This window comes from Taeniopygia guttata, chromosome 1 (assembly GCF_048771995.1).
Source record: "Taeniopygia guttata chromosome 1, bTaeGut7.mat, whole genome shotgun sequence".
Taxonomy (NCBI): domain Eukaryota; kingdom Metazoa; phylum Chordata; class Aves; order Passeriformes; family Estrildidae; genus Taeniopygia; species Taeniopygia guttata.
In genome coordinates this window covers 110,195,879-110,220,267 of record NC_133024.1, presented here as the reverse complement: position 1 = coordinate 110,220,267, position 24,389 = coordinate 110,195,879, and the positions used below count along the sequence as shown (strand labels likewise).

General features: G+C 38.8%; 1 protein-coding gene across 1 annotated transcript in view; it reads left to right on the top strand.

Moving 5' to 3' along the window:
* The window catches only part of PDXK (pyridoxal kinase), a 45,347-nt gene that overhangs the window by 6,641 nt on the left and 14,317 nt on the right, over nt 1-24,389 (top strand). The window contains exons 2-6 of the mRNA XM_030283379.4: nt 12,047-12,101; nt 18,179-18,283; nt 21,241-21,324; nt 23,000-23,046; nt 23,931-24,016. Coding sequence (XP_030139239.1) covers nt 12,047-12,101; nt 18,179-18,283; nt 21,241-21,324; nt 23,000-23,046; nt 23,931-24,016 — 377 coding nt within the window. The remainder of the gene's footprint in view (nt 1-12,046; nt 12,102-18,178; nt 18,284-21,240; nt 21,325-22,999; nt 23,047-23,930; nt 24,017-24,389) is intronic.

Genomic DNA, 24,389 nt, shown 5'->3' with positions numbered 1-24,389 from the left:
GCTTGGCAGCAGAGGGGTGACTTACCATAGCCAAAAAATTATTGCTGTGCTGAACTACCTGAAATTTTTCAAGCCTTTGTTCAGGACTCATATTTGTTCATGCTAATTCATCTGTGACACCTCCCAGCTCCAGTTCCCCTAACATCTGGAACAATTATCCATAGAGCAGGAGAAAGGACTGAGATACTAAAACCTCTTCTGTGGTTCATTTAAAAACAAAACAAACTTCTCTTCACCCTCTGTCATCCTTTGTAAATTTTAAGCATATGGAGTAGTTTGGGCTGAGTAGAAATCCTTGCATGGTGATTTAACTTTGCTGTCTTGGGAATGCAAAGCACTTCTTGCCAGCTGGATTTGTGGGATTGAGGAGGTGCTGGAGCACACTCTGGAAAATGGAAAACCTCTCCCCTGTGGCTGAAGAAAAGCTGGAGGGCTGATCCTGATCTGTGGGTTCAGTCACTGCCAAAACCAGCAGTAAAAGGTTTTCTTGACCTGCAGAACTCTTCCAGTCTGGCCACAACCTTTCCCCTTCTCCCCAGTGTGGGGTCCACTCATATTTTACCTCTCAGAACAGGATTGGCATGGAAATCTCCAGCAAGGATGGCACAGCTATCAATGACATTAATAAGCTGAAGGGAGAAATCCATGACAGTCTTCGAGAACAGTGCCCATTGGAAGCATCCAAAGAAGTTGGTCTATCTTATCAGAATGCAACAACATTTTTTCTCTTACTTCAATTGGCAGATTGCTAGCCAATAAAGCCAAGAATATTATCTTTCACACTCCCCTTATTTTTAACACAAAGTAATTTGGGTTTTTTTTCTCTAAATGTTACCATGTTTATTTATAACTGCTCGACATGGTAATTCTGTCTCCATCTTCTCTAAGGGGAAAGAAAAAGAAAATGAGTTACAGCAGAAAAAAAATGTTGGCTAAATTCTCAAAATTTAATACTGTTTTGGAGAATTGTACAAAGTCTGGCCTAAATCTAGGAAAAAAAATATTTGACAAATCTGTGTACCTTACAAATCTGTGTATTTTATGACTTTTTTTGGATGGTGAGAACTACTGCTCAGGGTTACACTGAAGGAAAACTCTTTCCATCCATCTTCACTGTGGTTACTTTCATTTTTCTGGCAGGATACAGCCTCTGGCTCACAGGAATGAGCACCACACTACCTGTGAGAAACCATCAACACAACTCTGAGCATTTAATTTCATTAAAAGGAAAACATAGGTTTTTAAAAAAAACCCAGCTGTTTTGTTCTCACTGTAGTTAATGGAAGTAACATTGTGCCTCTGCCCATTCATACAACAACCAAACAAATCCACAGCAAGCTAGTGTTTAAATTTGAGAAGTGTTTTAATTTGAGAATATTGGCACCTGTCCTCTAGGGTACTGAAATCTGCTGGTTTCAGTAGAGAAGCCAATTGAGAAATGCTTTCTCTGGCCTTACTGCTGCCAGCTGGTCCTTCCACCTGCACTATTTTGTGTCCACTTCAGTGCTCCAAGGAAAGTCATTTTGTGAGGCCGTGTGGTAAACTGCTCTGAGGAGCCATCCAGGTTATAAATGACTTGGCAAAAATGGAAAAAAAAAAAGAAAGTGAGGGTATATTTAGTGAGCCAATTTCCTGATCCAATTTCCAAATGTAGCCCCACAGACAGCTCTTTTGGCATAGCTGAGGTGCCAGGGCAGGAGCGAGCCCCAGGCTCCTGCACCTGCTGTCTGCTGAAGGAAACAGTTTTCAGTGTTCTTCTCTAAGACATCTTCTTGTTCTGAAGCAAGTCTAGCTTCATTCTTCCTGTGTGTGGCCTTGGTCTAATCTTCGTATAATGTGGCACCTCCTTCAGGGAGGTGTTTCCTGCTCTGTTTCTTCAAGTATCTCTTACCATGCAATTTAATGTCTAAACCTTTGGTAGGAGAGTGGGATCCATTCATAGTCTACCTAAGGAGTCCACAAAAAGAATGTGCTGGATAAAACAAATCTCTCTGGTAGGATAACTCCACCTTAGATGTACAAAATGTGCTTGCCCACATCTTGCTAATGGACTGGTGGCTAGCCAAAATATGAATAGCAGGACTAAAAATAAGGTAAAAAATCAGAGGAAAAGAATGTGCTGTGGGATCCTCCTCCACCATTTCATTCACAAAAATAAAAGAGATAATTCCCACGCCTGTTGAACCTGTTGCTGCTGTCTGTGTCTGCCTCTCCTTATCAGTGTTTGCAAACCTCCTCGTGTAGCACTGCAGGATTCCAGCTGGCAGGAGTTTGCAGTGACAGTATGGTGTTTTTGTCAAATTACATCCAAGTGTAGTAGGAAGCAGCACGAAGATGATGAATCTGAAATCTGCAGTGAACCTACTTCTCCATCTGAAATCATCATCTGAAATCCTGTTGCTTGACAGTAAAGAATGTGTTTCTTGGGTGGAAGGCAGGCAGAGACCCCCAGCATCACCTCATTCTGTTATTTTTATGTTTGTCCTTTAATGGGAAGAATTAAGGTGAAAACAGCAACAGAAACGTTGTCTTTCATTGGCCTTAACCTTTTTAAATTGATGTCTTGCAGATCCATCACTTAACACCACTCCAGATGGCAGCAATGGCCTCCTGCCCATAGAAAGGTCAATTGAGCAGCTCTATCACAAATCTTTTGACCCTGCAGTCATCTCAATCCCAAACTAGAGCTGTTGTGATGCAGGGAGTAGTGCTGAGGAGGGTGTGTGTCTTGCAGGCACAAGAGATTGTTTTGAGTAGCCTATGAAAATGGTCATGATGTAGAGCAAGGAATTTCTTAGTGCTGAATAAAAAGGCTGAGGGGAATTTTGATAAAGGGATTTATTTTATGTCATCTGAGTATCTTGCATTTAATAGTTAGTAATGCATGCCAATCAGTCTGTCCAGGTGCAAAGAAAGATTAGTGATATTGTGGTATTTGCTCTGAAGTGTTCCCATTGCTCCAGGATTTCTTTGGAAAAGCATCTTCAAGGCATTACTGGATAATCTTGAATTTGGCCTAATTACCGTTCACATTGCAATTGCATTGCAAGCCTTTTCAGAAAAATCAAGAAATTATTTGAGAACAGATTCACTGCAGTCTCAGGCTGTTCTAGTCTTTTCTGTTCAGTTGGTCATGATATTACAGCTAGATGAGCCCATCAGCAAATTCTCAGTGAGTACCAATTTTGCCAGAGCTCTGTGACAAAAATTGTAGACAAAAATTGTGACAGAAGAGAGAGGATTTGTTTTCTGCTCCAGAAATGTCCTCTGTGGTGTCCAGTGCTGAACTCAGCCTGTAAATCTTGAAAATGGGTGTGCAGTTGATCACAGGTAAAAAAGAGGAGTCACTGTAGAAACAAGCCCTGTCCCAGTGCCCAGCCACCCTCTGGGGGAAGAATCCTTTCCTAATATCCAACCCCAACCTGCCCTGACACAACTCCAGGCCATTCCCTTGGGTGCTGTCACTGTCACCACAGAGCAGAGATCAGTGCCTGCCCCTCACTGAGGTCTCCCTTCAGTCTTCTCCAGGCTGAACCCCAATCCCGTCACAAAACTTCCCCTCCAGACCCTTCACCATCTTCATAGCCCTCCTTTGGATGCTCTCTAATAGCTTAATGTCCTTCTCCATTATGGTGCATTTTTCTCAAGGTCATTTGTTGTATATTTTTACTGTCTGTTCTGTAATTGTCTATTTCTAACCTCAGAATTCAAAGTGATCTGTTCATAAATCACCAATAATATGTCCAGCATCCCTGTCCCCAGTTTATTTGCTCTAGTATTTTTATCCTGGCACAATATCCCCGATATCCTAATGATTTTTCTTTGCAGTGCCTTGTCAAATGCTGCACTAAAATACAACTATATTATAGGTACAGAATTCTCTTTAGATACTTAGTGTGCCTTATTAAAAGCTCAGAGAAAAAAGAGATATGGTTAGTCAATAGCAGTTTCAGTTCAGTTTATCAGCCCACGCCAGCAATTATTCCTGTTCACTAATTGTCAGGACATGCCTTTTCTTTTTCCCAAGTTCCTATTTCTCAAACTGAATTAGTATTTTTACTTTTCTGCACCCAGTACAATGTATGTTTTTTGCTTCAGCAGCAAATGGAAGGAGATGCAATTAAGTGAAAGAGCTGGCACGTAGTGAGAGGCACAAGCTGCAACTGGGAAATTTTTCTTTTTCTCCCACTCCAAATTAGTTTGATTACAGAAATTCAGCCTTTTAAAACACGTTTCTATGCCATCTCCAGAGGAATACAGTGCAGCAATGATGTTCACTGGAGCTGCAGTGATGGCTGTGTGAGATGAAGTTCCAAACTGGAGGACATTAATGCAAACAGCTTGTAATAGAATAGATACATAGAGCAATTCATGGCCTGACACAAAGGCTTTCTTACTGGAAAGTATTGCTGCCATTACTTGGCAAAAAACACCCCAAACCTCAATTACCTTGTGTGATGGTAATTTTAATGGTGGTAATAAAGTTAATTCTTTCAATTAGTTAATAAAGTTAATGTCTTTCAATTAAGATTGGGTTTATATATATATAAATATATATTTCATATATATATGTATATTATATACATATATATAAACATATATGTATATATAATAAAAAGTTGGAAGGAATAGAATAGATTTGGTCTATGTGATACAGCAATTTTTTTTACACAAATACAGGCATTCCTGGCTAATTCAATTTGTGAACTGTACACATGCTGTGCTAAAACTCAGCAATTTGGAGTTTTACCACAAGATTTCTTGAAAAATCCTCATAAATTGTGTCCAGTTAAGTCTTGGCAACTCTCTCGGTTTATGTACATCTTTGTGCAATAAAAATTTGTCTTAAAAATTTATCTCTAAATATTTGACTGATGCAACAGTTGGGATAAACCTCTCAGGGTGTTAATAAAACAGCTGGGGTGGGGGAAAATATTTGTGTTTTTTATGTTTGTGTATATCTGAGATGTAGTATTTGCTCTTAAATATACCCTTGTTTTTTGAAATGCTGCTGTGTGCTTTAAATGATATAAATCAAAGTACTCCCTATTCTTGGAAAGTTTGAATGGCTTTTGAAGCTGAGGACTTTTTTTTTTCTTTCTTTCTGTAGAGCTCCATGGCTTGTCATGTGCTGCCATTAATTTTTGAAAATTAGAGGCAACTTCACAGCTTATGATTAGAGGACTGGATCATCTCCTTTACAAGGACAGGCTGAGGGAGCTGGGTGGTTTTGGTCCATTTGATGATGTGTGTTATACTTCCTCTTGCTTTTTTTAGTATTTACTCCTACTTTGCTCTAATTCATCAGTCTGCTGCCATTTGTTGGCACAAAGGAAGGGATATGCCTGGCTTGGATGTTTCATCATTTGAATATTAATGAGAAGAGTCATCTTTATTCCATAAAAGTTTTACTAGCAAAAAAAGTATCCTGCTACAAAGGAGAGGAGGTGAGGTTGAAGGAATTTAAGTGTTATAATACAAGGCTACATTTATTTTTGGGGACAACTGGATGCATGAAAGTCAAATCCTCCTTTCAGAAGTGGAGTCTCAAAGGTTCTCTTCTCCTGATCAGTAGAACCTTGTTCCTTCTTACCTTTTAATCATTTTTCTGTGCCCTTTTCCTGTCAAACTGTGTTTCCCTTTGAGATAAACTCATCTTTCAGAGTTGTGAAATTTTTGCCCGTGCCACATTGGTAGTCAGATAATTTAAAAAAAGCAAGATGCCTTGTGTTCACAATAGAAGAATTTTTATGAATGACTGGCTGAGCTTGATTTACAACTTCAGCTACTGATACTTTCCCGGTATTTGTGGTTTACAGACTGTTTTGTTTGGGGACTCATCTGAGAAAATTGGTTTTGATGTGTTCTGGTATGATAAAGCTAATGTCTTCCAAAATTAAGAACTTTGAAGGAAGTGAAGATTTTGGATGGAGGTCTTGCCTTCATTCTATGAAATGTAGATAGCAACCTGTGACCATGTATCAGGAACATAAATACTGTGGAAGAAACATGTATGCAGGTCTACACAGTGTGGTTTCAAACAAACTGGCTTTTATTTTCCTTTTCTTACACCGTTATGTTTTCTTTTCCCTCTGCCTTTTCCTCATTCCAAATTTTTCCTCTAACTTGTGCTGCATTACTGCTTCATGGTTTTAATTTCAAACCTGTAAATGAAATGCCACTGGAGGCACGAAGTAAGTGCCCTAAGAGGGCAATATATACTGGTCATGTTGCAGAGTAGAGGTGGTTTTAATTGAATTTCATTCTTGCAGAACTAGGTCATTGTTCTCTAAGGTTGCTTAAATTAAGTACAAACTAAACCATTCTAGTTAAATTGGTCCACTGGTCATTTAACAGCAAAGGATGTATTATTTTTACTATCAAAGCTGGCATAGTTAACAATGAAAACATAGAGTACCCCTGAGCTTTATCCTTAGAACCAGAACTTTAGGCTGGGGAGTTGGTGGTGGTATTTTCTGTGATTTTTCACATGGAGTTCTACAATGGATAAAACTGAGGTTTTTGTAGGTAATTGTGTCACTGGATGATGGAGTGACCCAGGCTGGAAGGGACCTCAGGAGCCTCTGGCTCAAAGCTTGGGCAGACCTAAATTCAGCCCAGGCTACTCAGGGGTTTATCCCCTTTAAGTCCTGAAAACCTCCAGTGACAGCAATTCTTTCTCTGAATATGTACATATAATGCATTGGAAATTGTGATTATTTTTTTGTTTTTCTAATATTTAGTTTAGTACCCTGGAAACCACTAAAACTTAGTTCAATTCCGAGGTTTCTGTAATTCAAGTGACAGTTTTCACACACTTAGGAGATATATTTCTCTCTTAAAAAAATAATACTTTTTTTCCTCCCCAAACTGCATACAAACAACAAAAAAAGGAGAATTTCTTGAGTACTATGAAATGTGTGACATTGGAAATATACCTTTTTCCCCTGCAGGAACATAATAAAGCTGCAATACAAATTTAAACAGAAGCAGTTCAGTAACAGCTTTTCAAATTTCTCAGAGTAAATAAAATTATTAAATGAGAAATTATATTAATATTTACTCTGAGGCAGAGCTAATCTTTGAAGTTAACAGTTTTCTGACTCAAGTGGTGTTAATAATCAGATCCCAAATAGGATTAGGAAGTAGAAATGAGTACCTTTATTTGTCTCCAGGCCATTGGTACACAATGTAGATGACAAAAATATAAACATAAAGGTTTGCAATCATTAAAACTGAATTTCAGATGTTGCATTTGCTTCAAAATCTTCCTGCTCATTTCTCTGTTGCTACACTCACAATTTTCCATATTGTGAAATGGTTTTCTTCTTGTTTTTCACTTCCCCTTTACATAACAACCGAGACTCTCCTCTGGAATGTATGTTTGCAGTATTTGATGTCTAACAATCTTAGGCAATGGTTTGTCATGGTGATGAAACACATTTTAGTGTTTATGTGGTGGAAAGGTTTTCTGGAAGGAATAGGAAGAGAGACTGCAAATTTTAAACAGAGCTGTAATTAGCACAGTGGCAGAGTCCAAAGGGTTGCATGATTGGAGTGAACCATAACTGAGATCCAGCTGTTTATGTAACTTACCCCATTCAAGATGTTTTCTGTCTGTCTGGGCCTTTAGGTTGCTCTACTAGTCAAACAACTGGTATCCCTTGTAAAATTTTAATCCTGAAGGAGACCCATTTCTTGGCTTTTTATTTAGAGGATAATGGCTGGATATAAGTTTAAATTACTTCTGTGCTTTTAGGAAAACTAGGCTGTCTATCCTCTTTTCCAAAAGAACCAACACCTTTAGAGGTTGTCTATGTATTTTGAAGTTTCTTCCTTTGTTGTGTGTTGATTTTTTCCCTTGAGTATTTGCTATTTCTAGAGGTGCTTTTGGGTAGTTCTCTAGACCACAGCCCTGCCCTGGTCCCACTTTCTCTTTGCAAGGCTGGGAAAGCACATGGGGGAAGAACTGGATGAGATTTGTTCCTTCACTTCAGTTACCTGTGATGAAGAACTTGGCTGAATTTGATGTCATGCACAATGTTCTTTGTGCTGATTGTTTCTTCTCATGTGTTCTGCTCTGGTGTGTGTACTTTGAGTTAGTCTTGCAAATATTTTTCTGAAATGTGTCACTCAGATCTGCCAGCCGAGCCTTCCAAACACAGAACTCCTCCAGTTTTAATGTTTTGTGATTTAATTTTAGAAGTATAACAGTTCTGCCTCTTTTATTTGAAGATGCTTTCTTTTAAGATTTCAACTGCAAATATCACTGTATGATGGGATCCAGGCAACTGTGGTTTGGGTCTTAGGAAGAACAACATTTGACATGTGCTTAGACTGCAGGCTGAGATATTTAGGCTGGACTCAGCCATCTATTTCCTTAGAAAAGCACTTACCATCCTTACCCACACTGGGGCTTAGATCCGGGTTTAGATTTGCCCAAGGTTTCCTGTTCTGTGGGCAAATGATATTTACACAGGGCGACAGCAGAGCATGGAAAGTTGGAATTGTCCTCTCCTGGAGAGCCTGTAGGAGAGCAGAACATCCAGCTCAGGTGTCCCTGGCAGCTGGAGCCCTTGGACACTTGCAGAGTGTCTGATGCCGCCTCATTTCCCAAACCAGAAGCAGCAATGTCACCACGGGGCCCTTGCTGTAAGGAGCAGGAGAGTGGCACAGGTATGGACTAAAGCTGGTGTAGAAAAGCAAAAATTAAACATTAAAAGTGCATTTATTTGTAAGCTCAGTCCTGATGCTGATCAAATATGACTTGTTCTGCCACAGGCAAGCTCCAATTGGGGTGAGTCCTTCAGTTTATTGACACAGAGATACAAGGAACACATATGTGTGTACACAAGCAAGAAATTTTATATATTGAGTTTAGTCCTGTTTTGAATTTTTACTTTCTGGTAGTTTTTTAGAGAAAAGGTTGCTTCTTACTGTTTATTACAGGATGAAAATTGTTATATCCTAATAAATACATATTTTCAGGTCATAGTTGCTACTTTTGTGTGCAAATATGAGAGATTGACTTTTTTTCATATGATTTGTCTCATTCAATTCATGTGCTCTGATCTCAGTTTTCAAAGTCTGTACATACAAAAGTAATGTATTTCTAATTAGTTAACTTGCACTTAATATTTATTTAACCTCTTTGACTAGAAACTTTTAATTAATTAAAAAAAACCCTCAAAACCAGTGCTTTTAGTTAGGTTTGCCCAAGGAATTAAAAGTATGAGTATGTATTAAAAAGGTTTAACAAGACATATTTTGAACAAAATTCCCTTTGTAGGTAAGGAAAGCATCCATCATTCAGTGTATCAGAAGCTGTCTCTGATGTCCTTTAGGTGTGAAGGATGGCAGTCACTAACACTGGTTATAATTGTTGGTTGGAGGAAGAAAACACTTTCTTATCCACTATAAACTATCAAGTTGTTAAAATGAATTATGCAAACCAAAATCAAGACCTTTTTTTCTTTAGTCCTAGAAAAGGTGATTGCTGTGAAAAGCTGCTTTTATCACCTCAATTCTGTTTTCAGGTTGTCTTCTAAATTCTAAAGGACTGAATTCTGTAGGACTTTTAAATGCAGTTTGCCTTGAAATCAAACACAATTTGGCTTAACATGGCTTCAGCATTCTTTTTGATTATTCTACTACTAATGCTAAGCCTAGGCCTTAGTAAGCACCTTTATAAAAGGAAATGCTTTGGAGTAACTGTGAGTTATTTTAAGGGTTGAATCAGGTTTCAAAATTAGGTGTGTTAGATTTCAGTCATATGCATTTATTCAAAACAAAACTTTAGAGGAAACTGGAAACTGTGACAGAGTAGACCAATACCAGTAAGTGGTTTTTATTGAGACCTTTAAAGGGATTTTTTTAGCCTGTTTTGGACTGATGAGAAAAGAGAGAAATAGTATCAAGGTGCCTTGCAGAATTTGAGCTGTCTGTGGCTTTTCATCCACTCTCCAAAGCATTTTATTTACTATTTTAGCAAGTATACAGCCAAGCTAACCTGGCACCTGTCTATCTCTGAGAGGTGGCCTCCCTTGTACTTTTCCATCTTTTAGTTGAAGCAGATTAAATGGCCAAAACAAACCAAAAATCCCTAATCCTGTGGAAACCTGTCTGAGAAATCAAATGGTAACTGGTGCTGGGGAAGGCAGAAAGGAAGGACTGCTCCTTTTGGTGGCCATCATCTGGGACAGCACTGGCCAGAGTTGCAGAACTGCCCTGCCTGCAGCAGTCGTGCCTGCCCTCCTTCCCTAAACCTCTTTAGTCAGTAAATCACTGTAAGTGTGTTCTGTAGTCTCAGGGGTTAAGCATTTGGAGAGATGTGATCTGAATGTTGCAGAGAAATTAATTAATTTACAGTTATTGCCAAGATACTTTAAGGAAGTAGCAACTTAGCTCTGTTCATTACAGGGAGGGGAATTAATTGGGGGTGATAGTCTGGTTAGAGGTCATATTCCCTTTTATTTGCTTGAAAAACATGTCCAGACATGAAGGTTAAGGTCATAACAGTGTTGCCATGTTCCCAACTGTTCAGTTCCTGGGACTTTAAAATAAATTCCACCAAGGTGAAACAACAACTTGGGGGGAGCATTGGTGCTGAGCTTAATTTGAACGTGGTCAGGTTGAGGTAACCCACCATTCTGTGTACCACTAATCCAAAATTACTTTGCTTTCTGGTGAGGAAAGAACAGAAACCTCAATTAAATATTGAAATAAAAGATTTATTCTAAGAAGACCTGTGTGGATGTGAGCTGTGAAACAACAGAAGAGTAGCACCTGCAGGTAGAAGGAACAACCTGTCACAGCATGTAGCTTCATCTTGTAGCCAAGTATTGGAATGAAGGGCTTATCACAGGGAAAGTACAGGCACAGGGAAAGCCTGATGTCTGCCACCAGACACCCAAAAGGGTTTTAATCTATATGAAGGAGTTACCTTCACGACAAAAAAAAGGGAGAGGCATGAGTCTGGCTGGAAAACGTGACTGGGAAAGCTTTGTTTGCTCACTCCCCCCTGCCAGCAAATTGCCTGGGAGAGGATCATGCACAGTGGTGCATCATTCCCGTTATCTCCCAGTGTGACTCACTGAGCCATACATAGCAGCACTTCTTTTGAGGAGATTTCTTACTCAGAGCAAGCTGGATGTGGAAACAAAGGCTCAGCTGTCAGACTGTTAATGTCACTTTTGCATTAGAATTCCTTGCGTGGCACATAAAAATGTCTAAAAATGGCTTGACTAGCAGTGCCTGTCTGCATTAAACAGGTTTTGTCAGGTTAAAAATCCTCATTAGTCTCCTACTGGTTGAATGCTCTTATTTTCATATTATTTATCTATTTTTGGGCAAGAAGAATATTTGTTGATTGCACTAGGAAATTATTGGGTATTTCAGTATTTGGATTGCTGGTAATGCAGTGTAGCAGGTGGCTTTCAGAGCATGCTTTAGGCTTTTTTATTTTGTGTTTATTTCTTCACTTTATTGCCCAATCATAGCCCAAATTAATTCTCTGTGACATCTTGCTGTTCTCTTTAGTTGTAAAGTAACTGATTTTAACATCCAAGTATGGCTTGTAGTATTGATCCCTTTTAAGATCCCTGTATCCTCCTTTTAGAAAAATTGGTTTTCTGGAATGCCTACAGCATCATCCCTCCATATTGTGCATTAATTTAGTACCTTGTACTTCTTTTCTTGGCAAGAAAGGCCAGTCAAAGCTTTCTTTAAGGTTTCAGTGCTTGCTGCTGGAGCAGCTTCTCCAGCCTTATCCCCAGATGAACTCCAGTCTGAGCATCCCGAGCTCAGGATGTGTGAGCTCAAAAATCCTGTGTTTTTCTGGCGCTGTTGCCAGTGGCACTTTTGTTCCCTGTTTGTTGCTGTAGTAGAGCACTGTGCTGTTTATTTATGTTGCATGTTTTTTGACTCAGCTCCCAAGATTTTTAAGTATGCACTGGAAATCCAGGAGTTCTTCCCCATGTTTTGTGATGTGGATAACGTATTAACGAAGTTGTGTTATTAAAAGAAATATTCCTGTGTTCTGTTACAGGTTTTGGGATTTGAAGTGGATACGGTGAACTCTGTCCAGTTTTCAAACCACACAGGTAAAATTTTACAGATCTACTCCACAGTCACTGAACTCACCCAGCATGGGGCTCACCTCATCCCATGGTAGTGGAGAAGACATTGCTCTTATGTTTCCACTCACATTTTCACGATATAGGATGGAAATGTAATTTTCATGTTTTGATTCAAGTCTCTCAGAAGCCTGAATATGGGAGTAGGGCATTGGATGGATGTGGTAATGTCACCTTCTGCCCTTCAGAGTGTGAGTTTCTTCTGTTAGGCAGTGAACTAATTAAGTCAGATAGTGAAATAACACAAATACAGCCATTTACACAACAGGCATGTGAATAAGAGTCTTGGAAATGTTTTTCTGTGAATTATGGCTCTGTGAGAGTCATAGTCACATTATCAAATCAAACATCAGAAAATAGAGAGGTAGATGCAGTGTTTCCTCACTGTGTGCCCATCTAGGTACTACCAAGTATCCCAAAATCTCATTTTGGTGGGAAGAAGGGTGTTAATATATCTAAGTGTATTTTTATTTAAGCTCTAAGCCTGAAGGCTCAGACTTCCTAATACTCACAGTGCTAGAGGACTTTATTTTTTAAAAGAAAGCTGAAATTTATATTTATTTTAGCAACACCTTTCACCCATAAAGGAGCTCCAAGTGACTTGCTATTTTTGGATCACTGGAGGCACACATGCTGTCTTAGTGGTGGCAGATTTTTTGAGAGGAGAACTACCCTAGATAGAGAAAATCTATAGGTGTCTTCAGAAAATAATTCTGCAAATTCTGGCTTTAACATCTTGGAAAAGAGCAAAAGTTGTTTCTGACAAAGAAGAAAGAAGGCAAAAATTGAGGTACTTTTCTAGTATCTCTACAGGTGCAGTTCTATTAATAAACGACTAATTTTTGGAACAGAGATCAGACTCTTAATCTGTTCATGCAGCTTTCAAAAGGTTGTAAGATAACTATCATGGAGGGAATTTAGTGTCACCTTGGGAAGAAAAACTTAATGTTTCAAAGGTGGTTTTAAAGTTATCTCTGCTTGTTGATGAAGGGCACAAAAAACGTAATAATTAAACACAGGAAGGAGGCCTTTCCTGGCTTAGGCAAAAATCTGCTTATTTTGCTTGTACCCTTTGGCACAGTACAAAGGTTCTCTTGTGTTTTTCAAAGATACTTAGGTGTGACTTCTGTTTATTTAAAGAATGTAGTTTTGGAGTTTGGGATTTTCTGTTGCTTTGTTTCAATAGCTGGGTAAAACTGTTGTAATCTTCCAGAAATTAAGCAATTTTTTCATGTCATATTTTTCAGTACTTGAAATGCATGAGTACATGTTGTTTGTTGGCTTTCTGTTTCAAGATGAAATCAGCTTTACAGGGCATTGCAAGAGCTTAATAGAGGTTTTATTGACCATAAACTGAATGTGTCTGAAAGTGGGAAAGTTACATTACCAGTAGGGTGACCAGGTTCTTAAAACGTAAAATGAGAGAAGATTTTAAATTTGTTTTTAATAGTGTCACAGCCAAGGAAAGGTTACCAATGTTTCATTCAAGGTTTGGCAGCCAGTGGAAGGAACACTAAATTAGTGAATCCTCATCCCACATGAAGACTGAAATGAGCATCCCAAACCGAAAAATCTCTCAACTATCATAAGTCTTTAAAATACTGGAACTACTCCTGATGTTTAGGAGTCAAAATTCCAAAGTTTGCCACACAGTCTCATGGTTTTGGGAAGCAGAGCTTGTGTCTGGCACTGTCCTGCAATACACAGGCCTTGTGTGATGGGTGAATGGGTGAAGGTAACTTATTTTCCTATAAAAACCAAATTTTACAAGGACCATGTCTGTCATCATCATTAAAGCTGGAGGACAAACTCCTTCAAAATCTAGCTGTGAACTTTAGTTTCTGAAAGAATGCCAGAGGAACACAGGTGGAAGAATGTGTGGGGTTTGGATGTGATATGCTTTCTTTCCTTCTTCCCCTGTTTTTTAAATTTGGAATCAGCAGCAAATAAAATGCAGAAAGAATTTATGACTAACAGATTTTGGTGAATCATTATTGCTCTTTTTTTGCCCTATCTACAAGTTAGTAAGATACCATAGGCCTCTTTCTGCTGACTCCTGCTCAGAAAATGAAGCTTTAGTCTCTGATGATCCTGAAATTTGGAAAATGTGCTTTGAATAAGTGCCCTGGGAGAACAGTATGTCATGTTGCTTCGTGAGGAACTTCAGTGATTAGAGTGACTCACACTTGAGTGGCATCATGCTTCACATACAAATAAAAGAAGCTGTCATGCAGCCTATTAAGACTGTGCTCTTTATTCTATATTAATATACTGTTTGCAGAAGCATCACCTCATATGATGTACAAAAATAAAAATCTAGATTTATTTTTAATTGTATAATTAAACTTTGGGGGTGTCTTTTTAATTCTTCAGTGATTTCCAGTTCTTTTTCTCATGGGTAGGTTAATTTTAAGCAATAATGTGCTTACTCTGCCATCAAAATCCTACCTTTGAAACAGCTCTGGAACAAATAGCCTGGGCTTTTTTCTGTTACTTTTCCTTTTATTCTTGAGCACGTTTGACTTCCACTTAGTGGGTGTGTAGTAGGTGGCTGGGTTGGCTGGTAGGTCTAACACATGAGAAATTACAATTATGCCTTGATGGGATTGTGCACAGCCTGCCCACCCAGGTGATTCATTCACCCCTGTGTGTGCAGGGCACAAAGAAAAGATCTTGTGCCTGACACTGGTATTATTTTACTCCCACTCTGTGACCAGCTATAAAAAACTTAATTTCTGGTTTTGTTGCAGGCCTCCTGCTAGCTACAGATGAGTCGTGTTCAGAGCAGGTTGTCTGAGTGTGCAATGTGAATTTTGTGACACAGCTGGGCCCAGATTGCCTGTCCATCATGAGCCTTAAACACTACAACTTTCTTCCTTTTTCCCATGTGAAATTCTTTGTTACTGGAGCCACTTGGAATAGCTCCTCCACAGGAGAAACTCAAACCTCAGAACAGAATGTTCTGGGTTGGAAAACAAAGGAATCTTACATGTTTTGCTATACTAAAATGGTAGCTTGTTTTTCTTTTGCTGTATTGGTCAGTTGGGTTTGGTTTTGTTTTTTTTTCCTTTTGATATGTCTGGTACTTTGATTTTCTTTCATCCTTGTTTTTGAAAGTAATTAAGAGGATTATAAATACATTCCAAAGGGGGAAAAAAAAAAAAAAAGCAGAGGAAGGCAAGTATGTAAGTTCATCTTGGGGGGAGTATTAGCTGCCTCTCTTGGTTGTAGTTTTTATTATTGTATTTATTTTTCATACAAATGAACCAGGACATTTCCTTGAAGACTGGTGAATATGTTCATCATTTTAGGTATCTTACTTGCTATCTTTCTTGTTTGTCATTGCCTTATCTGCTAAAAGCAAATAGCATGTAATTGCAATAAAAGATTTTAGCACAGTCAGAAGAGGTATAAGGTTATTTAAGTGTTTATGTTCATCTGTGTGTTTAAAATTATTACAGACGTGGGAGACTAATGCAGTCTGAGCCAGTGGGGTTTTGAAGAGCTGTGTCATGATTTGCAGCGTTCTCTCTGCTCTCTGACCAGCACTGAGGGGAATTATTTGGTGGTTTTGTACCCAAAACAAAGAAGACTCAGCTTTTTGCCTTTCCCCTTTCAAGACAGTCCCTTTTCCTGAGACCCTATCCTCCAGTTCATGAAACTCTTTTTGAACATGAGTAACTGCCTTTTTCTTCTCTCTTTCTGCTTTTTGGTGTTCTATTCCACCAGGAAAGTAGGATAAATGCAGGATCATGGGATTTGCTCCTTCTGTTTGTCATGTTGCATGAAATTACCCTGGGGAAAGGGCATGGAGGGGGGTTCTCATCTTACTGCCAGTTTTGATTAGGTTTGATTATTACATGAACATTATTCAATTCCTAGTGACATCTCAGCTCTGTGCAGCTCCAGTGTAGGCATTCCCTTTTTTTTTTAATGTCTCAATAGCTGGGGCTTCCCTGAGAGCTTCCCTAGGGCTTTGTTTGTAACTCTGGCTGTTGTGTAGGTAGGCTTCAGGTTGTATTACAGGTCACCAGGTTAAAAGGATCCTCAAGTTACCTGTAGAAGTCATTGCTGCACAGTTCAGGCAATGTCCCTCCTCCATGTGGGTGACACCAACTCCAGAAATAAGCTGGGCTGCTGCCTAAAGTTGACTTTTTGTATTTATTTCTCTCTCTCAGTGGAGGATCAGAGGATCATGAACCCTGTGCACTGGCCATTTAAGACAGCTGGACATAGGAAGGTGAATTTTTGGTTAAGTGAATTTACATGGTCTTTGTAGGAATGGCTCTTGAAAGTATCCAGGTTGCCTGGGCCATCTGTCATAGTTATTTTTAGGGCCATGTGTAAGATAAATGTCAGCATTTTCTGCCTTGATTCTGGGTGAAAAGTGCACCCAGTTTCCTTGGTGGCCACAATGGAAGGACTCTGATGTGTCCCTTTACTTTACTGGCTTTTCAGTGCTACAGAGGCTGGAGGAGAGAACAGATTATTTCTGTGTGATGCTGCAGATGTGACAGAACAAATACCTGCATTTGTGTTAAATAAACCAAACCCTGGATTTAGTGCACTCAGGGCTTCTTCATACCCTTGGGGCTGGCCCTGTGCTAAGGTGGGCAGGTGTTGCTATTAAACCACAGAAATCCCTTATTTTGTCCCTTTCTTCACAGAGACTCTGTGAGCAGCATTTTCCTGGGAGGGAGTGATGGTGGCTGATGTGTCAGGGCCCCAGGCAGCTGGCAGCAAGTTGTGTTTTAGAGGCTTGGCCTTTGTGAGCTGAGGAGAGCAAAATGATCCATCTGCTCACCGTACCCTGGGTCTGTTTGCATTCACCAGGAGGAGAACTGAAAAATGTGCTTATCCCAGGCTCTAGACACCTTTTGGCAGTCACTCTAATAAGTCAGTTTAGTGTGATAATCAAAGCCAACAGTTTTCATCACAGAATTTTCTAACTGCAAGAGCAGAAGTTAAAACAAACAAAATACCATTGTCTTTACACAGGGGAGGTATGGGAGAGGATACCTCAGTTAACCTTTCATTTTTCCTAATTCCAGTTAATTAAAAGATAAGCCTTTTAACAAACTGTTAATTATGGAGATTGAAAGAGTTAAATTGTGGATCCTGGAGGAAGCTCCTTTCGTACATACAAAGGTGTGATTGGTGCATTTAGAGGGGCAGGCTTTGATGAAAAGATGCAAGATGCATTTTTCAACAAATCTTTAGATTCTGTTAAGGGAGATATTTTTTTATTTTCCTGCTTGGACCAAGCTGCTATGGACCTTGGAAATCAGTTGAGTTTATCCCAAGTAACTTCCACCTTCCATCTGCTTCTCTCAGCTGAGCATAGTTGCTTGCAATTCTTAGAGATGAGAGTGTATGGATATTATTTGTCTGTTTGTAGTGCCTTTCTGCTACTCAGTTCCTCCTCCAGGATCCTCAGCACTGAAGCTGTGCTATTTCTGGAAAAAAGTCTGTTAGGTGACCCTGTACATTTAAAGACCATCCACGGCAGTGCTCTGCTGTGGTCACTTTGTTTGTTACATGCAGGTCCCAGTGGATGCTTTATTTGATGGGTGCAGGCCTGTGTCCAGACTGATCTATGAGCCTGTTAAGATTGTCATCTAACTGTCAATATTTCCTTTTATATATATATATATATATATATAGAGAGAGAGAGAGAGAGAGTATAACAAAAATAGGTTATACTGACACCCTCCTCCATTGAAGGCTAAAACATATGTTTTTCCTCCTCCACACAGGAAAGGGATAGTTCCAAAAGCTCCATGGGAAGCCTTGCAGGAGCTTGTGTGTGCTCAGCTTAATTTGCTGATGAATAGACACTCTGACTGCAGAGATATTAAGGAGAAGTTGAGCACATAACCTGTTCTTTCTGACAGCACTTTTCATTCAGCAACAGCATTTCACAGGAGGGGAGGTGAAAATGCTTCCTGTGCTGATATTGGATGTGGTCCCTCCACGTGTATCATCTGTGTGATCTGAAAGAGAAAATCCATCTCTTGAAAGATGACCTGGTGTTTGCTTTGCAGGCTATGCCCACTGGAAGGGTCAGGTGTTGAATTCAGATGAGCTTCATGAACTTTACGAAGGACTGAAGCTGAACAAGGTCAACCAGTACGATTATGTGCTCACGGGTAAGGAGAGCTTGTTCCCTGGAGTTCCCAGCAGATGTAAACAGGGTTCTGAAAAAATGTAAAACATATCCCTCCTTGCTGCAAGCCAAGCAATTAAAATTTCAGCTGTATGTTATAGTCTGAACTGGCTCGTGCTGTTTAGTTTGGGACAGCCAGAGTTCTGCAGCAGGGAGGTTGTAACTGGGTAGGTAAATTGATCCTCTTGTATCATTTACAGACTTGTACAGGCCAGGCATGTACAGACTCAATATTTTGGGAGTGCCTCTATTGGAACAATGGATGTGGAATGTCAGAGTATTATTTTAAAATGTATTAAGACATGAGTTTAACCCTTTCTCCCAAGTCTGCAGTAATAGCACTCTGTGGTACTGCAGCATGATTTTATAAACAGTTGTCTTGATTTTTTTTACTTGCTCTTTAAGGCTTAGTGCTTTGGACAGTGAGCAAAGTATGAGTAGATTTGAGTTTTGGTTTTGACTGTCCTATATATTGATTTTTTCCTCTTGTGTAGGTCATCTGAGTGAATACAGTTCTGCAGTGTTTTCCTGTGCTTGTACTATGTACTAAGTGTTTATAAACACAGGCAAAGAGAACTTCTTGCAGAATACTTCATAGAACGGAGAGATTCTACAAGAAGTTTTTAATAAAAATTTCTTCTCACCCAATTCCTGCTTCTCAAAAGTAGGTTACTGATCAGATTTCACCTCAGTAAGAGCTGTGCATCTGGTCTGGATAACAGTATCAATTTCTTACAGCAATGAACAGGGGCTTTTTAAAGGTAAGCAGAAATACATCACCAGAATTTTGATTGATTTCATGGCTTCCACATGTAGGAATGTTCTTTATACACAGGGAAAACTGGAAATTTTAAGTGCATGGGTTATAAATCCAAAGCAGTCGTTCTGGCTTAAAGGGTGTGGCATGTCCAAAGAGTTACTTTCTGGGTTTTGTCAAGGAATATCTCCAAAATAAAGGAGACTGAAAGCAAATAGACTGAACTAAGGTTACGAAATTAATTTTGGCATAAATGGGTTCTTTTTTATTGAGAAATAGATACTAACAACCTTTCTTTCCTGGAAGGAACTCACACAGAGCACATTTCCAGGAAAAGCACACTGTATTGTAGGAATTTTCAGGAGATGTTAGTGTGCAAAATTTATAAATGATATTTGAATATTCTTCTAGCAGAAATGTTCCTTTTTTATTTCACTTCCAACCCTTGGAAAAAAACCTCTACTCCTTTCTTATCACTGGCAAAATGAATGTAAGAGATTAAAATTGATAGAAGGAAAATAGAAATCTTCAGCAAAAACTAATTTGGGAGAAAAATGGCTTATTTATTATATAAAAGTCTTTTAAAATAGGATTTTTGTGTGTTGTTCAGATCTGTTTTAAAACTCATTTGCTGCAGCCATTTTCAGTATGAACAAAAAGAAGGCGTGGGTAGAAAGAGCAGTGATTTCTGAACATCTAACAACACTTTTTGTGTTTAGTCTTCAGCTGCATTGTGGCTGAACTTAAAATCCTTTTTTTTTTTCATTCAGGGCCAAAAGTCAGATTTTTCTCTTCAAACAGACATTCACTATAGTGAACAACTACTTTGTACCTCAAAGAACCTGGATATGATTATTTAAACACTGAAAAGCAATTTATCAGCAGGTGGGATTTGACTATTAATTGTCTCATGACTGTAGATATCTCAGCTGAGATTAAAATTATTATTTTTAGGCCAGTTATACAAAGTAATACTCCATGGACATTTTGTGACAGTTTTTTGTAGATATTTTGGTATTTGTTTAATTTATAGTAGGACACTCAAGTTAAGAGATAAATTGCAGTTCAGTGTAACTGTTTTTAACATCTCTATCAGGGATGTTAATCAAACTCAGTATTATTTTCCAGCCAGTCTGCCATCACAGGTCATTAATAAAAATCTTTGCTTGACTCTTTTGACTGATTGTCAGCATTTCATGGATAAAATCCAGCATTTTGGCAAAAAAAATCTTTTCCATTTCTCTGCAGCACCCAAGAACTGATCAATTTTTCAAGATTAAAAAAAAAAAAATCTCAAAAATCTACTTTTCTAATGTAGTTTAAAATATTTTATTAGAGTGGACATTTCCAAGGGCATTGAAAGATGCTACCTTGCTAAAAATAATAGTATTAAATCAGAGCATCACAAAATATGCTGATTTGGAAGGGACCCACAGATATTGAGTCCAATTTATGGCCCTGTCCAGCACCATCCCCAAGAAATGAACTACAATAAATTAAAATCAAATTGATAATTTATAAATAGTTAATACATAAATACATAAATTAAGGAACATCTATAAAATTTTAAAACTAATTATTAAATAAGAATATTGTGCTTGGGGCCTTGAAATACAGTAAAACTTATTCCCAGCTTATTTCACTACATAAGCTTGAAAAATAGGAACTTCATTGGTATTTTGGAGATTGCTCTAAAATTATCAAGGTTAAATCTCTATTGCATTAATGTGTTGGACTCTATCAGCGTGAACACTATCAATAATAAAAAATTGCTTCAAGACAGACCATGAGAAAAGTAGATGGAATTTTAAAAGATTTCTGTTTACTGCGTGAAAAATAATACTGATCAAAATATTGTTTTTATTAAAAGGAATGTTTTTTTCCTTCTAACCTGACCTTTGTTTATATATATTCAAGCATTTTGAAGTTATATGAGCCTTTCATATACAACATCTTAGTAAATGGATTTTTAAGGTTATACTTGTAGTTGTGCAAGCACTGTCTGAATTTGTATTCCAACCTATTATTCCTGAGTCAACTACTGAAATGCCTCTGCTCTAAAAATGCATTTATCCATAGAATGAGGAGTATGAAGCATTCCTGTCTAAAACTAAAAACAGCAAAAGTGTTCATGAAATTGGACGTCAAAGGTGTCTTTTTTTTTTTTTTTTTTTGTCTGAAAGGGTATACAAGAGACACATCATTTCTTGCAATGGTGGTGGATATTGTCCAGGAGTTGAAGCAACAGAATTCTAACCTCGTGTATGGTAAGGATGTGCATTATAATCCTTTCTGCTTCCCATTGAGTATGCTCATCATTTTCACATTTTAGGCTGGAAACACTGTTGTGATGTTACACATTTCTGGTCTGACTGGAGCCAGCTGGGCCTCCAGTGATGTTTCATTTCAGCTTTAGGTGGTGAGGGAGTTGGGTTTTATCTCTGTATTTGCTGCCTTTTTGCATTATGCCATCCAAAGGAGGGTGTGCCTTGAGGACTGGCTGTCTTATCCTGGAAAAAATACAAATCCCAGCCAGCTGCTGCTGATGATTCAGAGGCTGTGTGTGCTGGCAGTGAAGCCTCTCCTTGATTTCCAAGTCAGCCAGAGCAGGACGGGCTCTCCCATGTCACCCTGCCATGGTTCCATGTAACATCCCAGAAATGTCCTACTTTGCCTCATAAGTGTCATGATTTACCTTGAACTCCAGGGCTTTTTTAGCTCTGGTGCTTTTAATATTCCCTAGGACTATCCAGGGAGCAAGAGGCTCCAGCAGCTGTTGTCACTAACACATCACATCAGGCTTCAACCTGTGAGAAAAGATTTCTTCCCTTCCCTTCCTTCCTTTCCTGAGTGTTTCAGGAATTTTGAACTAGGCTTGAATTGAGCAAAGCTTTCAGAGTGATAGGGCAAAGTCAGTGAGGAATTAATGGGATAAAAAGCTGGGAATGATGGTTTAAGCTGTCATCTCCAGGCTCTAAACCGTGGCCAGGAAACATCTCAAATGATTTGCAGGGTGTTGTACTGAGCAGTGATACCTGACTTAAAATTAACAAAGCATAGGTCTTAATTAGCAAAATATAGCAGAGAAATCTTGTCTCGGTTTTGTTGCTTTTTAGCCTTTATTTACACAATTGGATTGTCAAATTCTTCATAGCCTTTGTGTGAAAGCTAAAGACTCTTTTGGAATATGAACAGAGACATCTCACTGTGTAGAGCAGGAAGGAAGTGGTCAGGTGGTGAGATCACAACGAGGCTTCTAAGATCCTGTATGTTTAATAAATAGACTCTAACATAAAGAAAATATTTTTAAAATGTAAAACAAATTGCCCTCTTTTTACTCATAGAAACTTCCTGAAATACTGACACTGATCTTTGGATTTGTGTTTCTTTTTGATCTTGCTTAAAGATCTTTTAATACAATGAGCAGTCTTCCTTTTTGAAGTGCAATGCTGGGCTGTTTCTGTCCTCACTGAGGACACTTGGAGTGTGTTGTTAGTACTGCTGGTGATCCAGAAGCTCTGCCAAATGTGTTAATATCATTACACCAAATACTTTGGCATGAATTTTTTTACTGTTTTGTTATAGTACTTTCTTTATTTAATATACACATGGCATTTTCCTGTGTATATTTGGCATGTATTTTTTATACACTAAAGTAAAAATAGGACTCTCTTCAGAGCTGTTATCTTCTCCCATGTTTCTCCCCTCCATACTACCATTACAGACAACTTTTTAAGACACAACTTTATAAGACAGAACTTTTTAAGACCTACTCTTTCAAAATTGGCAGCCACCACATCTGAATTTCAGCGTGCTGCAAGAGCTGTAAGTGTGTAAGCTTTGAGATGCTCAGTGCTCTTCTGTAGCCACCACCTAAAATTTCTTCCTCCCACCAGAGTCTTTATAGCTGCACCCTATTTCTAAACCTGATTTTTTTTCTAGTGTGTGATCCAGTGATGGGTGACAAGTGGAATGGAGAAGGCTCTATGGTGAGTACTCTTCTGCTTGGATTCTCTGGGTAGTGAATGTTTGTTGTATAAAGATGGATAAAGAGTTCTTATTTTTTAAACAAAAACAAAAAAAGGTGCTTTACCTAAGTGTGGCTTTGGATCTCATCATCAAGGAAGTTTGTACCTAAATTTCTTGGTTTTGAATGAGATTGGTATCTAGAAAGAATGACAGCTGCCCAGCCCTGGGATTATTTCTGGCTCTCTCCTGAGACAAAAGAGGGTACACAGACCCTGTCCAGAGGAAAATATTGCCCTGCTCCCCATCCTTGTCTCTCTGGAGTTCTCTCATCCTCTCTCAGGAGCTGTGTTCTGGCTGGTAGCCTGGCTGCCATTGTCAGTCATCCTGGGAATTGACACAGTCCTGGAACCTAAATGAAGATAACTTATTTCATGTGGAAGCTGACAGCTGTTGGGCCCTGGGCTCTGATCAGTGATAGAAAGGTCCCATGTGCCAATACCAGGCTGCATACTGACAAAAAAATATTAATTTTTAATCAAAAATTTTGAATAAAATGGTTTGCTTTGGAGGTAAGGACATGAATGAGCTGGGACACTGTATTTCCTCATGCTGCTGTGTCACTTTGGTGAGGGAGAACTTGAAAGTTCCTCACCCAGGCATCATTTCCTTTTAATGCTGCCTGTTTAGGTCCATCTGCTTAAAAATGGTGTTTCCCATCCGTTCCAGGCAAAAAAAGGGCTATTGGTGACAGTGTCCCCAGCTGGAGGATGGGAGATGTCTCTTGTATACCCTTGGGGCTGTCAGGTCACCCAGTGGCAATGGGAATGGTGGTTGAGGAAAGGAGAGCTGCAGTCCCACATCTCTGACACTGCTGACAACTTCTGACACTGTTTTTCCTCCCCAGTATGTGCCCAAGGATCTCCTGCCAGTCTACAGGGACAAAGTTGTACCTGTTGCAGATATAATCACTCCTAACCAGTTTGAAGCTGAGTAAGTGCTTATTTTCTTTTCTAGACAAATAAACTTGTGGAAAAAAGCAAGGAAGACTGATAGTCCTTAATTTTATTTGTCTCAATATAGTGCCTTATGTATGTATGTATGTGTTAGGTTTTGAGTTTTAGCTGTTAGTTTCAAGTGGTGTTTTTCAGATAACCTCAATTGCTGCATGTTGAAACCAATAAAAAACCTAGGAGTTATGTGAGGAAAAGATTCTTCTTGTTTTCTTCAGTGTCTCATTTTCATGAGGATTTCTTGTTATCACCAGGAGCCTGTTTTTAGGATAAGTTAAAAAAAGTACCTTTTACATCCTTACCCATTACTATGAACATTTTTATTATGTGCCAGAATATCAGAACTGAAATAG